Source organism: Cygnus olor, chromosome 2, assembly GCF_009769625.2.
Source record: "Cygnus olor isolate bCygOlo1 chromosome 2, bCygOlo1.pri.v2, whole genome shotgun sequence".
NCBI classification, from domain to species: domain Eukaryota; kingdom Metazoa; phylum Chordata; class Aves; order Anseriformes; family Anatidae; genus Cygnus; species Cygnus olor.
The window spans coordinates 72,487,130-72,498,344 of NC_049170.1; the positions used below are offsets into that span (position 1 = coordinate 72,487,130).

An 11,215-nucleotide genomic window follows, 5' to 3' on the forward strand; every position below is an offset into this window, starting at 1 on the left:
CAGGCTGCCATGAGGCCTCCTCTCAGGCTGCTCTGCTCTGGGCTGAGCAAACAAAGGGACCTCAGCCACTCCTCATATGTCTTGCCCTCTAGATCCTTCACAATCTCTGTAGCCCTCCTTTGGACACTCTCTAATAGTTATATTGCTCTTATACTGTGGTGCCCAAAACTGTACACAGTACTCGAGATGAGGCCACACCAGTGCAGAGCAGAGCAGGACAATCCCTTCCCTCGACCAGCTAGCAGTGCTGTGCCAGATGTACCCCAGGACACAGCTGGCCCTTTTGGCTGCCAGGGCACACTGTTGATTTATAATCAATTGGATTTGGTTCACAATTATAAATGTGGTTTCACTGCCTGTAGCGAGGGTGTCATGCAAACATAAAAAGGAAAATATATGGCCCGAAGATTGTTGTGACCCATCATAGGTCTGAATTGTCAGTTAAGAGTCCTATTCCCAGCTGTAGCATGTTTCCTTACAGCTGGGGCATATACCTAGCACTGTTTCCAGTGAGTAGCCTAGAGATGGGAAAGAAAGAAGAATTTGACAATCACATTGGAGAATCCATTTTCAAAATAAAACTGGTAGTTCCAATATTTCAAACTGAATGTATCCATTTATTGTTGTATACTGTAATTTATATTCTAAGGACTGTTTCAAATTTGATTGAAACTAGTTTGACCAGTTAAATGGGCATTAAAGTAATAAAGTTTTTTAAAATATGGAATGTTAAGCGGATATAATGTAAATGTAGATCCCCATAAATAACTATCTCCAGTGACAGTTCCATAGTTTAATACTCTAAGGTGCTTTTTAAAACGTTAATGTGGTTGTCCATGTCCTTGCTAAGGAAATGGCAGGTAACTTTTCTATTTATGCAAACAGTAGCTGGGATCCTTTGTTATTGAAAGAAACATTCAGATGAGGATCATATAATATATATATATATATTTTTTTTTTCTGGTAACTGTGCTCTGGTATAGAAACCATGAATTTGAAAAGCCACGTGCCTCATACTGCATGTTTAGTATAAGGCTGCATGTTCTTTATTCAGGATGAGGCTAGAGATATATAAGTGATAGGCTTTACACTTGAAAAAAAATTGGTTTCCCAGCATACAGTCCCTCCAGGATAGAGGTTTTCGCACACCTGCTTTTCACCAAGATTGTACTGTGGAGGAGGCAAATGTTTTCTTTGCTTACTAGCATCTGACTGTTACAGTTTTAGAGTGTCTTTTTTGTAGGCACCCAAAATGGCTCAGGGGTCTGTAAGCCAAGCATGGCAATATATTTGTGGTACTGACATCTGTAATGGAGATAATGCTGAAGGGACACGTTTTGAGTAAAATGCAAATTGGAAGGAAATTGTCCTGTTATCTAGGCTTTTATCACTTTGTGTGTTTTTGTAGTTAGACATGGTGGTGGTGCCTAAAGTATTTGAGGGAAACAAAAAGTAGCTCACCATAATTGGAATAATATGTGTGGAATCTCGCCTCTCCCTCTGCCGTGAGCACTCTTGGGCCCTGAACAGTTTGAAAGATGTGGGTAATCAGCACCTCTGAAATTTGCATCATTTCCTACTTAGGAACGTAAATCTAGGATATAGATTAGAAAGCTTTGGCTAGTGTAACATACGTATTAAACTGCTTCTTGGGGAGTCATACATGAAAAACAAAGTGATGTTGCAAGTTGAAATGGGTAAGGAGGAGGCATGTACTTTTATTTTTTGGCTTATTCTTTCAGGTTAGTTTTGAAGCCTGCAAACTCTTTCTACAGGAGGTGCTGTAAAATTAATCTCAGTCTCTGAAAAAACAGGTGTTTACAGCAGAGTTCCTTCTTCCAAGTATGTGCCTAACAATAGTGTGATTAGGATCTTGGTCTGGGGCAGGCTGACTTTTGACTGCATGTGTGTATCTGCACAAGCATGTCTGTACACTGCTTTTTTTTGTTTGACAGAGAGAATATATGCAGGTAATCTGAATATGGGAGAAATGCTTTGAACATGAGCTAGGTCTCAAGCCTGTAGAAAGGCTGGTAGACTGAATGGGACAGATGAGGCAAATAAAAATGGATGGAAGCATTTTTAATTTCATCAATCAGAGCATTGAACAAACTGAAAGCAAGACTAAGCAACGCATACACTACACTGTTAAAATAATCTACTTTATGCTTCTTCTGTGTTGCGTGATTTTTAACATGACTTGCGTTTCTGTATAAACAATGCCAAATAGGCTTGGAGGAGCTGCCAGAGATGAAACTGGAGGCACTGGCAATTGTATCTGTGCTGCTGGGCAGTGCATCATTGTGTTGGATCACTGAAAAGACAGATGTGGCAAAACCAGTGAGGTTCTGATTTGAAACCTGCAATTGGAAAGTATCAAATAATGTTAATACTAAAACAGATCAGCTAGGGACAAGTGTATAAGGAGAATTGGGGTAATGCTATTTCTGTCCATATTAGCTGGTCTGATAGAATCACAGAATCATTTAGGTTGGAAAAGACCTCTAAGATCATCAAGTCCAACCTTTAACCTTGCACTGCCAAGTCTACCACTACACTGTGTCCCTAAGCACCACATCTACATGTCGTTTAAATACCTCCAGGGGTGGTGACTCCACCACTTCTGTGGGCAGCCTGTTCCAATGCCTCACAACCCCTTCAGTGAAGAAATGTTTCCTAATATTCAACCTAAACCTACCCTGGCACAACTTGAGGCCATTTCCTCTTGTCCTATCCCCTGTGGCCTGGGAGAAGAGACCGACCCCCACCTTGCTGCAGCCTCCTTTGAGGTAGTTGTAGAGAGTGATAAGGTCTCCCCTGAGCCTCCTTTTCTCCAGACTAAACAACCCCAGGTCCTCCAGCCACTCCTCATTAGACTTGTTCTCTGGACCCATCACCAACTTCATTGCCCTTCTTTGGCCAGGCTCCAGCACCTCAATGCCCTTGTAGTGAGGGGCTGAATACAGAGGGACAATCACTTCCCTGGTGCTGCTGGCCACACTGTTTCTGATACAGGCCGGGATGCTGTTGGCCTTCTTGGCCACCTGAGCACACTGTTGGCTCATATTGAGCTGGCTATCGACCAATACCTCCAGGTCCCTTTCCGACGGCCAACTTTCCAGCCACTCTTCCCCAAGTCTGTATCACTGCATGGGGTTGCTGGGCCCCAAGCGCAGGACCCAGCACTTGGCCTTGTTGAACCTCATACAGTTGGCCTCGGCCCATCGCTCCAGCCTATCCAGATCCTCCTGCAGAGCCCTCCTATGCGCGAGCAGATCAACACTCATGCCCAACTTGGTGTCATCGGCAAACTTACTGAAGGTGCACTTGATCCCCTCATGCAGATCACTGATAAAGATATTAAAGAATATAGAAAATAGAAAATGTGATTTTTGCCTATAAAGCACAGCCTTGCCTGGGGTGAGTAGGAGTTTGCACATAGCAGAGCATCTCTTCCATGCTGTCTATGGACTTGGGAAGGCATGGCACATTAATCCATGTTCTGCTCATGTTTTCTAGATGGCTTTGTAGCTGGGGAAGCTAAGGGTGTAACAGCTTAAAGAAATGACAAGTACTGCATTCAGGAGCCAGCTGCAGCAGAGCAGCTCTGCATCGTGTCTTCATACAGTGCGCAGCTCAGTATTGCACAAGTGGCTTTAATAAAGGGTGACACATACAGAGACTACCTAATACAGCACCTTGATGTGTTTGTTTCTGCAGAAGCTCCTAAATCTAAAGTAGTGTTGGTGTCTGACCAGAGTCAGACTGGGCGGTGGACTTTCAGTAGCTATGCACCTCCATGGTCTTCAGCTGTAGAGTTCTCCAAGTGAGGAGGGCTACGTGCAAAGTCTTAGATATCTGCTTTCAACGTAACCCATGAAATCTTCATTGCTTTTTGATCAAATAATTGATAGATTTTTTTTTTTTAAATTTATTTTTAGGAATTCTGCCTAGCTAGATAGCAAAGATGAATTATGCATGTGAAGTACTTGTGGTTTCAGGTTGATGATAATATGAGTAGATAATTTTGGCAAAGCCTTTGCCTGTGACGAATCTGCTGATCTTCGTTACTATTCTGTTCCTGGAAAAATGTGTTCCTAATTGATGAATTAAAACATACCTCAGAGCCCAAATATTTCACATGAATCTTAGTAATTCTCAGGTACAAATTTTTAATTTGCTCACTAAATAATCATCATATGTTTATGAAATTTTCTGATAACTCATTATACTTTTCAAGTGAACCAGTTACTCATGTACGAGTTGTTAAATAGCCAGACACAATTTCATATCAGCCTGCAGTGTGCTTAAATTATTATAAGCCTCATAATGGCTATCTATTATAAATGCTCATAATTCACATATGTTAATGATAAATGGCCAATATTTAAAAAGTACATTGTCCTTCCCATTTTTCTGTGGTATACATGTCCCCAAGAATTTTAAAAGAACTTAAAAATTAAAGTTCTTCATAAAAAAAAAAAAGCAACAGAGGTATACTACTTCTAACCACAGAAAAATAGGATTAAAATCTGGCTGAAAATTACACCCTTAGACTTGGCAATACAACTTCTTAGGGTTCTTCTACTGGCTGCCTATTAGAAGAAAACAGGACAGTAACAAAACTGGCATTGGCATTTTTTTAAATATCAAAGTTAGTCATGTGAGCACAATTTCTGTGTTTTAAGCATTCACTGTTCTTTTACTCCATGCTCCTTCACTAGATCTTGAGGTTCACAAGGCTTTGGAGGCACAGTAGTTACAGGCCTGTGCACAAACCGAGGAAAGGAGAAAAGATTATCAGTGGTCAGCAAAGAAAACAACACAGACTGGTTACACGCTCCCCGAGCACCAAGCTGAGATGTTCCCAGTGTACTGTCATGCATCTCGCAGCAATAAACATGCTGAATCGCTAAGTTTTAAGGACTGGAACAACCATAACATGTGGAGACCACAGGTCGTGCATGCATCTAATGAGCCAATATCTTGTTATGTTCAGATGCGTGAAGCTGCTGTCACAGACCTGCAGGTGTGGCATTGCTTCAGCTGCCTACTCTCCAGGAGAGGAGAGGAGAAAAAGAAAAGTCACTATTACTGAGCTGTGAAGAGGGTTGAACCTGAGTGAGACCTAGCATTTCTGCTTTGTTAATTCCAAGTAATGGCAGAGGAAAAAGAAGATTTGTGAGGGTAATTGAGAAAGAACAGAGAAGCAGGGCTTTGTGGCTGGACGCAGGGCTAGTGAATCAAATTCTATATAGGGGTTTGCTACAGACATCTTCTAAAATTAAGCTGGTAAACTGGTTGTCTGTGGCTGGTGAGTTGGGATACTGTGTTGATGTGTAAGGGGAAACATGAAATTGTTCTGCATATCTTAAGAAGTAGTAAGTTTTCAAAAATCTTTTGACATTTATACTTGAAAGTCCCTTATTTCCCTAAGTCCCCATATAAATAACCCTTTATAAAAACTTCCATTGTTTTTTCAAAACAGAAGTGTAAAGCAAATCAATGAAGTAACAGGGATGCAAAGCTTTCTTCAAGATCTTTTTATTTATTTTGAGTAGTTGGTGCTGGAGCACTTTCTGGGATTGGTATTTCCTTTGGTTTGGGTTGTTGAAATCCTGCCTTGGGAGGGATGTGCATTTTACAGCTCGTGTCTGCAGGTAATGTGAGATAACTCATGCTCAGGAACTGGCTTGCACCAGGGCTACTTTTGACGGACCTGCTGCACACACCTGCACTGCACTGAAGGCAGCAGGACTTCAGAAGATACCTACTGCCTTCCTGAACTGTATTTTTTTGGAGGTGGACTGAGCTCCCCACACTTCATGTGAAGTTAAGCATGAGCTTTGGAAGGTTAGCTTTGCCAGTCATGTGGTGGTCCCTTCCTGATGTGCTGTTTTCTGCATTAAGGGTGAGGGTGACAGCTTGTCCTCCTCCTCTGTCCATTCTTGGGAGAGCCAGACCCTTTCATGGCATGTGGAAGTGTTTGCTAAATGAAATTTTTGGATTGTTGCATGCACTTAAGAAATCTACCTGAGCAGACAAATCATTACTGACAGAAGAGAAGAGAAAGAGGATAATTCTAGGAACTTACTCATTATAGAAGCACAATCTGAAATATAAAACTTGGAAATAATATTTTCTGTCCTGAACTGTACGAATGCATATGTTCTGTGTTCCAGGGACTCATTGCCATCCTATCAGCTTAGTCTTCACCCATAAAATTTGAAATGATCTGTGAATTCTTCTTGCTATGCTATGGTCTTATGGACATTGTCTTTTTTGACACTATTATCCCAGGAAATCCTGATTATCATAAATGTTCAATTTTTGAAGGGCTTAACATGCTCAAGGTGAGCTGTAGATGTGATATTTGTAATGCAAATACTGCCAGATTATTTCTTCTGTACAATAAGAAAGATAACCTGTGCAAGCTCTCCATTCTTTTCCTGCTTTCTGGAGGAGAACGGAAACTTCAGGATGAGCAGAATGGCCAGCAGCTCTTAGGAACTCAAGAAATCCTTGTTCCTGTTGTAGAAGTTCTCTCTAGTGTTCACTGGATCTGTTTCTTGCTCCCTGGGAAGAGCACAACAGGTGAAGAACACTAAGTATGCTGCAAAGCAGATGAAGTCTCTTGTAACTTTGATGTGTTGCATTGAACTGTGCTCTTCAGAAGTACTGGTCTGCCAGCGGGTTTCTCAAAGTTGCCTGAAAATAACCAATATATTGCAACCACTTATATCATGGCTGCTTCTAGACTGTCTCCAGACCTTTTCCTGTCAAGTAGTGAAGAGGCAGAGCCATCAAATCCTGTGCCATTTTGCAGGAAAGGTGCTCAGCACCAAAATTTTTGAGGATCCTCGTTTTGGATGTGCTTATTGCAAAGTGTTTTGCACTCAGCTGGTAGCTGCTAGAGCTGGGAACCACTACATGACTGCAGTAAGTAGTACAAGGAACTGAAGGTATATTGGGCTTTGAATAGTTGGAGACAATTTATTTATATTTTTTTCATGGTCTTTCATTCACCTTTTTTTTTTTTTTTTTTGGATGTTGTCATTCTCCTTTTTGTTAGATTGTAGCCCTTTTTCAGGGAGGAAGAAAAAAGTCCTCCCTCTTGCAAATGTTAGTATGTAGGCAGTAATGCAGGTTGTATTTAGCACCATATGCATACAGGCCTTAGTGGTTTAAAGCAGTTTGCTATTTCACTTGTGAGGCACTTCACTGAGACATTTCTTCAGGGAGTTTTTTCTTTAAATAAAATGTCACTGTAGCAGGTTTTTTTTTTTCTCTCTCTCTTGATCTTTTTTTTTTTCCTTTTTTAAATTTTTTTTTCCTTTCTCTCTCCCTCTCCCTCTCTCCCTTTTTTTTACTCTGAATGCCTGGTTTCATACACCCAGTACTGTTCAGACAACCAAGTGACCCGATTGCCAGCAAGCTGAGTGACTTGGATGAAGAGATTAAAACTGTGCCTTACACTTTAGATAGGATGATAATTCCTTGTGAATAAATTCAGGAGGGACTCGGCATTCTGCCTTCATATGGCACCAGGCAAGATTAGCCCTGCAAGAATACTCAGCACAGTCACAGAGATGGTTACGTGGCTTGGTCTGTGTGCTAGGTTTCTTCCAGGTACAGCTGGCTTTAATTTCAAAATACTTTTAAGGTCTGCTTTCTGTCTGCTGCACCCTGTGACTTTTTGCGCTGGACAGTGCAGAGCTGTCCTTCAGGCAGGGTTAAGGTGGGACAGGGAGTCACCGTGGAGCACATGTGGTTTTTTTTTTTTTTTTTTTTTTTTTTTTTTTTTTTTTTTTCTGGAGAACATGACAGGGGAGCCTGGATATGCTACTGGGGACTGGGAGAGGAGGAGGAGGAGGAGGATTGGTGTTCAGATACAGGGGAAAAGACACATCATGCCATTGCTACCTGCAGGGGCTGGCCTATAACCCTGGTGATTGCTGGGATTTTGCATGATAGCCATGGTATAGCTGCGATGAAGGCTTTTAAAAGGGAGATTTAGGATTCAGTGTCACAAGGAGCAAATCTGTTCTGTTATAAAGTAGTTGAAACTGCGCTGGAAGGTGGCAGTCCATTTGCAACTGTAAATATTTACTAATAGAGCATAATGATAGTCTCTGAACCTCTTCCCTATCTTCTGCTCCACTGTCTGGAGCCAGCTGGCTGCGATGCAAATTGAGACACAGCGATTCACAGCATACCTCTGAGCAAAGACAGTGCATGTTTCTTTTCATAGTTTGGGAGCACTTGTCTCATATGCTTGCTTCTCTGCTTATTAAGGTCCTTTGACATATGCATTCTGTAGCCAGCTCTATCTGCAGTTAAAGCTTTCTGTGGAAAAAGAAATAATCATAGTGAGTTACTACACACGAAATAGCAAAATCTGGAAAATACAGAAGATGCAGCAAATGAAATTACGCTCGCAGTATCTGGGCTTTGCTGGGAAACAAATACAGCTCAATTAGGGATTGCAGATTGGGATGCACACATGACTTTGGTATAAATCTCTGATTCCGTTGACTTGCAAAGCGCTTTCATTTTTTTTTTTTTGGTTGTAACTATACATAAACAATAAGCTGAAGCAATTTTTATGGAGTATCAGGAAGTCTAGATAACAAACTATGTCTGTAGCCTGCCTCTAAATACAATAAAAACTGGTTCTGCCTTGAAGGTAGAGATTAGGTTGCTCAAGTGCAGCTCTGTGGAAGTTAATCCTTTTAGTAGTGCTACCATAAAATCCCCAACAACAAAGTAGGGTTAAGCAATGTTAGGTTACCATTTTGCAGGGCTGTGTGCTGACCGTTCAACAATACTTGCAAATTATTATTCCTCCTGAGACCTGAAATCAGACAGTTCTCTGCTGATCATAATTTCTCATTTTTGCCCGAGACATGTGGAAGGTCTGCTCTTGGGCTGTGCCTGTGCCTTGTACCAGTGAAGGTGGTACAAGGCACAGTGAAGTTCACAAGGCACAAGTTCACAGCAGGTGAACTGTTGAGACGCAGACAGTTCTTGGTGGCATTTAAAGTAATTTACTATACAGCCTTCTATGAGCTCTCGTATGAATTTTACTGGTCTGTATTCATGAATTTTGCAAGTGTGTGAAAAAATATAGGGCCTACAAGACTATGTACCTTGGAAAAACAGAAAATTAGAATGATTGAGCTCCACTTGGAGAAGCTCATAAACACTTGTTTGGCAGTACTTAAAAAAATTACCTTCTCCACTGTTTTCAAATGGCGTGAAACCATTGAGATTATGTTTTTATTAACCATTTGTTGAGTCTGAATGATATATTTGTTTTAATATCAGGAGCGTTATTTTAGGCAATTGTAGATATTTTCAAGTTCATGAGATGAAACAATGTATCTGTAAGTGTCTCCCTGCTTTAATAGGCAGATTTGCTGTGAAGTACTGTGAAAGATGTGTATAGTCTTAGCTGAGACTCGCCACGCAGGATATGTAAATTGCTGGTATGGTTACACATGTGCTCAATGTGTGCAGCCATATCATTTCTTTTAAGCAGCAGAACTGCTTACCCGGTCACTTCTGATGCTTGAAAACCTTGAGCAGAGGCCACAAAGCACGTGCCTGTCTCTCCCCGTCTCTTTTATTGCACGATACCAACTAGGACGCACAGCCAGGGTTCCCCTGTTGCTTTAGCTGCCTTACCAAGGGGCAGAGGGCTTGCTGTAGTTTGGGCTCCATGTTTCTCATCCGTACCCGTTCTGCTGTGTGGGGCTGTGAGGACAGGCTTCCTCATGCTGCATCCCTTTCTCAGGGTGGAATGGGTTGCAGTATATGCTGCTCCTCCACATCCTGTCCCTCCCTTGCCTTGCTCATAAGGGTAGTTAGGGTTGGAGGGGCTCTGGGATAAAGACTGTCCATAAGGGACGGGACAGAGTGGGGCCTGGGGGACCGCGGTTGCTGTAGGGCTGGAGGCTCGGCAAGCAGTAGTGCTCGGCAGGCTCAGTGTGCTCAGCTGCTAGTGCTTGACCAAACGGATGTGGTCCCCTTTCCAGAGACTGAAATTTCCCTCTTGCACTTCAGCTGATCTGCTTTGTTTCTCTCAGGGTAAAACACTGCGTTTTGGGTAACCACCTCTTTCTCTTTTCCATTACAGAGCTCCAGAATGGGAGGCAAACTGAGCGAAAGAGAAGAGGGTACAGTGTCAATGATGAAAAAGCTAAAGACAAGACAAGAAGGCTGAAGGAGCAGCAGCTGAGGAAGAGAACCCAAAGGAGGCTGAGGATTGCCCGCAAACCACAGAGACCACAGAAGTGAGGAGAACAACAAGGAGGAGAAGGGTGAGAAGGATTCTCAGGTCGCTGCCAATAAGACAGAAGAAAAAGAAGGGGAGAAGAGAAAACGTGACCCAGGAAGAAAACCCAGAAAGCAAACCAGAGAAGTCAGAGGCTGTTGTCGATGGCGAAAATAGAGCCACAGAAGAACAACGAACAGGCACCCAAGCAAGAGGAGCCAACTGCAGCCTCTGCTCCTGCTGCCAGTAGTGAAGCACCCAAAACCTCTGAGCCTAGCAGCGATGCAAAAGTTCTCAGACCTTCAGAAGCCACAGCTCCAGCAAAGCAGATGACAAGAGCAAAGAAGAAGGGAAGCCAAAAAGACTGAGGCTCCCGCAACGCCTGCAGCCCAGAAACTAAAAGCGAAGTGGCCCCAGCTTCAGACTCAAAACCTAGCAGCAGCGAGGCTGCACCTTCTTCCAAGGAGAGCGCGGCAGCCACAGCAGCACCTAGTTCCACTGCCAAGGCCTCGGACCCTGCAGCCCCACCAGAGGAAGCGAAACCTTCTGAAGCCCCAGCGGACTAATTCGGATCAAACCATAGCAGTGCAAGATTAAATTGGACAGCCTATTGAAACAACCACTTAAAACAACCTGTGTCTTTTTTTTATTTTTCAGCTATACTAACTTGTTTCAGATCTGAAATAACAATAAGTATTGCCCAGAAAGAAAAGGAAAAAAAAATGAAAAGGATGTCCCATCAAGTTGGGAGGGAGGGAGGGGGAGAATCCAAATAGTATTTTTGTGGGGAAATATCTAATATACTTTCTGCCAACTTGACACAAGTCCTGCATTAAAAAAAAAAAAAGTAAAAATAGATGGATGTCTGAAAGTACAGCACATCTTTTGTATCTGAACTGCTGTAAATGCATTCCACCAATGTATCAAAATCTTCTTTTT

General features: G+C 42.3%; 1 protein-coding gene across 1 annotated transcript in view; it reads left to right on the top strand.

Annotated features, from left to right (window-relative positions):
* BASP1 (brain abundant membrane attached signal protein 1) overlaps positions 1-10,979 on the top strand; it is a 52,007-nt gene extending 41,028 nt beyond the window's left edge. Inside the window, 9 exon segments of the mRNA XM_040546053.1 lie at positions 10,139-10,207; positions 10,210-10,296; positions 10,299-10,383; positions 10,385-10,442; positions 10,444-10,594; positions 10,597-10,626; positions 10,629-10,664; positions 10,667-10,836; positions 10,838-10,979. Coding sequence (XP_040401987.1) covers positions 10,139-10,207; positions 10,210-10,296; positions 10,299-10,383; positions 10,385-10,442; positions 10,444-10,594; positions 10,597-10,626; positions 10,629-10,664; positions 10,667-10,836; positions 10,838-10,873 — 722 coding nt within the window. The 3' untranslated portion in view covers positions 10,874-10,979.
* The last annotated feature ends 236 nt before the right edge of the window (positions 10,980-11,215 follow it).